This window comes from Hydra vulgaris, chromosome 13 (assembly GCF_038396675.1).
Source record: "Hydra vulgaris chromosome 13, alternate assembly HydraT2T_AEP".
In the NCBI taxonomy this organism is placed as follows: domain Eukaryota; kingdom Metazoa; phylum Cnidaria; class Hydrozoa; order Anthoathecata; family Hydridae; genus Hydra; species Hydra vulgaris.
Genome location: NC_088932.1, coordinates 15,162,501 through 15,167,500, shown reverse-complemented (window position 1 = coordinate 15,167,500; position 5,000 = coordinate 15,162,501). Strand labels below are relative to the sequence as shown.

General features: G+C 30.4%; 1 protein-coding gene across 1 annotated transcript in view; it reads left to right on the top strand.

The window, feature by feature from the left end:
- The window catches only part of LOC101237809 (arf-GAP with coiled-coil, ANK repeat and PH domain-containing protein 2), a 102,560-nt gene extending 98,175 nt beyond the window's left edge, over positions 1-4,385 (top strand). The window contains exon 30 of the mRNA XM_065816311.1: positions 3,851-4,385. Within this exon, the coding sequence (XP_065672383.1) occupies positions 3,851-3,948 (98 nt within the window). The 3' untranslated portion in view covers positions 3,949-4,385. The remainder of the gene's footprint in view (positions 1-3,850) is intronic.
- Positions 4,386-5,000: the final 615 nt, after the last annotated feature.

Genomic DNA, 5,000 nt, shown 5'->3' with positions numbered 1-5,000 from the left:
AATATTGAAGGTACTAACAGTGCCGTGTTGTGCATGGATGGGGTCCTGTTCATACTTTTAATTTGCATTCTTGAAGCTACATTTGGAGACCTTTGTTGCGACTTAAAGTTTGTTAATAGTTATGAGGCAATTGCTTGGGCTATTAAATAGTGTACTGAGTACTATCTATGCTTTGAGTCAAGTTCTTTAGCAAATTTAAAAATGAATAAAGTACCAAAAACTATAAAACACAAAAAACCATCGTCATCACCAAGTTCTCTAAATCTATCATTAACTAATATTTGTGGTCTTCAAAGTAACTTTTCTTCTATTGACTCTTATCTCTTGTAAAGTTCACCAGACCTACTTCCTCTTTGTGAGACTAATTTAAGTTCGGCTGTCTCATCTTGTGATCTTAGTGTTGATGGTTATCTTCCTTTTGTAAAGACTCCAATAGTCACATGCTTGGCCTGGGCATTTACATTCGTAAAAACTCACCCATTTGTTGGGAAACTAGGTTTGAATCCACAGACTATTCTTTTAAGTGCTTTCATTTAGCACCACTTCACTCTATCGCTTTTCTCTTTGTTCTATATTGCTTTCCCTCATCTAAAGATTGCAATCTTTTTGATGTTAGTTTTGATCAAATTGACCAAGCCCTTTCTCTTTATTCATCAGCCAATATCATTTTTCTTAGTGACTTTAATGCTCATCACACTGAATGGCTTGGCTCTAGTGTCAGTGGCTCTGCAGGCGTTAAGGCCCACAAGTTTTGTCTTTCTCAAATCTCTAACTCAAATAGTCAACTTTCCAACTCAATTTCCAGACAACCCGAATCATTTACCTTCTCTACTCGACTTATGTCTCATTTGTGTTCCTGGTCATTGCTCGGTTTCTCCACATTCACCCTTTGGCTCTTCTGATCATGATTTGATCTTTCTAAAACAATTATCTCATTCTTCTTCATCATCAGAATCCCCCTATCATAGTACCCCTTACAACTTAAAAGCTGACTGGGACTCCTTCTGTGATTTTCTTTGTGATGGCCCTTGGGTAGAACTCTTCCGTCTTCCTGCTGATAAATTTGCATCTTACATAACTTCTTGGATTCAGGCTGGCATAGAATCTTTTATTCCCGCTCGACGATTCCAAGTCAAGCCTCACTCTTCAACTTGGTTTACCTCATATTTTACTGCTGCAATTTCCAATTGGAACCATTACTTCCATATCTATCAGCAAAAAAGTTCTCCAGAAAACAGACATCTGTTTACTTCTGCTAGAAACCTTGTAAAAAGGTTTTGTCTAACGCCAAAGCTCGCTATTCTCAAATCATGATTTCCAAAAATGACATGATGGTATCTCAAAAATTAGACTCTTGTGACTTCTGGAGAATCTTTAACAGTATCAATAATAAGGGCAAATCTGTTATTCTACCTCTCTTGTATGGTTCAGACTTTGTCATCTCACCTTGAGACAAAGCTGAATTGTTTGCTAAGAACTTCATCAAGATCATCTCTTGATTCCACTAGTTGCGTTCTACTGATATCACTCCAGTTTTTGTATCTAAAGTTTTGCAGATATGTTCTCTGAATCTGTCGTCTATACTTTCAAAACTATTTAAACAAGTGTATATTGAGTCTTATTTTCCAGCATGCTGGAATGCGGCATCTGTTATCCCTATTTTCAAAAGTTCTGGAGAGCGATCTGATTCATCTAACTATCGTCCTATTAGTTTTCTTCCTATCATAAGCAAGGTTTTTGAGTCTATAATTAACAAACGCTTAATCTCTTATCTTGAATCTAATAATATAATTTCTGATCATCAATATGTATTTTAATCTTCTGATTCTGCCGATTTGCTAACTGTAATAACCGATAGGTTTTATCGTACATTAGATTGAGATGGAGAGGTTAACGCTATTGTTCTTGGATTTCTAAAGCTTTTGATAAAGTTTGGCATGCTGGTCTTCTCCATAAGCTTTCTTCTTACAATGTATCAAGTAACATCTTTAAGATTATTAAATCCTTCCTTTCCAATTGTAGTTGTCCTTTATGGAGAGCACTCTTCATATCCTGTAACTTCAGGGGTTCCTCAAGGTTCAATCCTGGGCCCTATACTCTTTTTAACTTACATTAATGATCATCCAGATATTCTCGCATAAGGTGGCATTGTTTGCTGATGATACTACCATTTATTCTGGTCTTGATAAGAAGCGAACACTCTCTGAATGCTTGGAGGGGGCATTCGAGCTTGAAAAGGATCTCACTTCTGTTACAGCATGAAGCTCACAGTGGCTGGAGAACTTTAATTTAGATAAAACCCAAATTTTTTCAGCCGATCGTTACCGCAATAATTTAATTCTTCCTATATTATCATAGGATAATTCAAAATACCTGGGTCAGGTGTTTTGTTTGGCTTGTATCAAGCTTACACCTTAACTTATATCTTATATAAGCAAGGTATTATTGTTTATGTAAGCAAGCAATTCTTAAGTTAATCTAAGTATTTGCTCTGACTAAAAGAAATTTCATTTTGTATATGATCTTGATAAAAAAGCCTTCATCAAAGGATTTACCAATATAAATGGTTTACCAATATAAATGATTTGGTCGGTCATAGTTTCTTTATGACTAAACATAATGGTGCTGTTCCACAGGTGAATAGTTTGGTTTACCCAAGTTGCAAGGTTAACCTTAAAAAAGTGAAGGCCTTACCGAATTAAAAGAATTTATTTTTGAAGAATTTATTTTTGAAGAATTTAATAAGTTTTAAAACGAGCTGAACTCCTGACCAACTACTGAACGTAAAGATTTCTTTCAGAGTGACAGGAAGAATCGGAAAAAAAGCTTGGATTTAATGTTTACTGATAGCAATTTTAATCAATACTTTATATTTATGTATTATATTGATTTCTAACATTAAAAAATTCTTTAAAAACTTTAAAGTTGCGTTTCTATGAGAGTTTTATTTTATTTCCTTTCTAAAAATTTTTACTATTTTTTTAAAAGGGCGATTTTTTTGAAATTTTATGCAACAATTTTTAACTAACAAAAAATTATATAAATTGACCAAGTGCACTAAGATGTTAATCTTTCATGCATATTTTAGAATTATATTTCAAAACTCTTGTCTGTTTATTAGAAAAAGATATAAAGAATTTTTTTTTAGTTTTCTCAAAAATGGGTTTTGAGCAAATCCGCCCTTTTAAAAAAATACCGATTCATTTTTAAAACTTATTCTGAATTTTTTTCAAATTGTATATCCATATCGTTTTTCAGGTGTATATCTACGCTATTTTTTGCATTTTTTTACTTTTTTTTATGAATACTGCTAGGAGCAGTCACCAACAATTTGGATTTTTAGTGGTGTCTATATATGCTCTGAAAGAACTATATAATCGATAAAAGAAAGTTTTTGACGTTTCTAGGCAGTAGTACAATAGATTCCACAAAATTCTAGGCAGTCCATAGAATTTTAAAAAGCTTATAGAATAATTGCATTAATACTTAAAAGAAAAATCCATTCTATGCAACAAGTCACATTTTTCATTTGGAAACTAATATTCAAATAATTTAGATTATTTTTATTTAAAAACACCTTAAAATTTACGTTCTATTTACGTTTTTTTTATTCTTTCTGTCAATACAGCAGCCTCTATAGAATAAAACGTGGCGTTTATTTTCGTATAATAACTTTCTTTAATACTTATATTATATTGATAAATAACTTTCAATAATTTTGATACATTAATATATTGATTAATAACTTTCAATAATTATGATACATTGGGATTTTTTATTATTATTATTTTTTACTTTTTAATCCTAAAGAGGATACACCAAGAAAAAAAGTTAAAATTTTTTTTTCTAGGAGATGAAACAGTGAATAATGTTTTTCGTGATTTTTCTAACATGGCATCCCGTCAATCTGATAGATTAAAGCGACCTAATCGGCAAACTATTGTTTAGCTATGTATTATAAAAGACATTTTTACAAATTTTTATCAATTTTTTTTAAAGCCAAGAATATTTAAGCATATATATTTTCTTATCGATCAAATTATGCATATCTCAAATTTTTATAACTTATTTGTTTCTGTTTTACATAGTTTATACATCTCTCATTCACATAAAAATGTTATTTTTTTAAAGTCATTTTTTATAAATGTATATTTTCAATATTTTTCTGATCTAAAATTTTTGTAATTTTTTGATTGCATTTTTACAATTAATAAGCTTTCTGAATCATGCAATTCGATAAAAATTAAAAAAAAATAGAACAATATATAAAAGATATTTATCGTTTTACTTGCAGTAATAGTTTATGAAAAATATACTTATCAAAACTTAGGTATTTAATTGTACAATGTTTGACAAGCATTCTTAAAAAATATTTCAAATCTTAATGCTTTGTTTTAAGTGTGTTTTATATATATACTTATATATGAGGAGCCTATATGCAAAAAGCGCTAAGTCCGAGTAAATTGATTTTGAGAAAACAACGAAAAACTCCTAAAAGTTGCGCATCAATAGAAATTGATATATTTCCATGACGGATCCAGGAGTTGTTTTTTTTTTGGGGTTAGGGGATGTTGAAATATTTTTGTATTTTGTCTCATGTATATAAGTATATACAAAAGTTTTTGTATTTATATATATCTAACTTTTATATGTATATATATAAAACTTTAATAGTAAATGTATAAAATTTTTATATGTTTATATACAGTATCGGACAAAACAAGTGCAACCAAATAGTGCAAATTTAGTTTCTTTATATAAAAGTGCTGCATTTTTTCAATTTTGAGAATGTAACTGTTTAGAGACAAAGTTCTTCAAGTTTTATTCATCACAAAGTTCATTATTTGTACACGAAAATTAATAAATTAATCAAAAGTATTAAAAAAAAGTTGATTTCCTTTTGGACAAAACAAGTGCAACTCGACAAAATGTTGACGAAGCTGTATTTCGCTATCAATATTTCGTGGCGAATCCTTTGTTGTCGATCACAGCCTTGCATC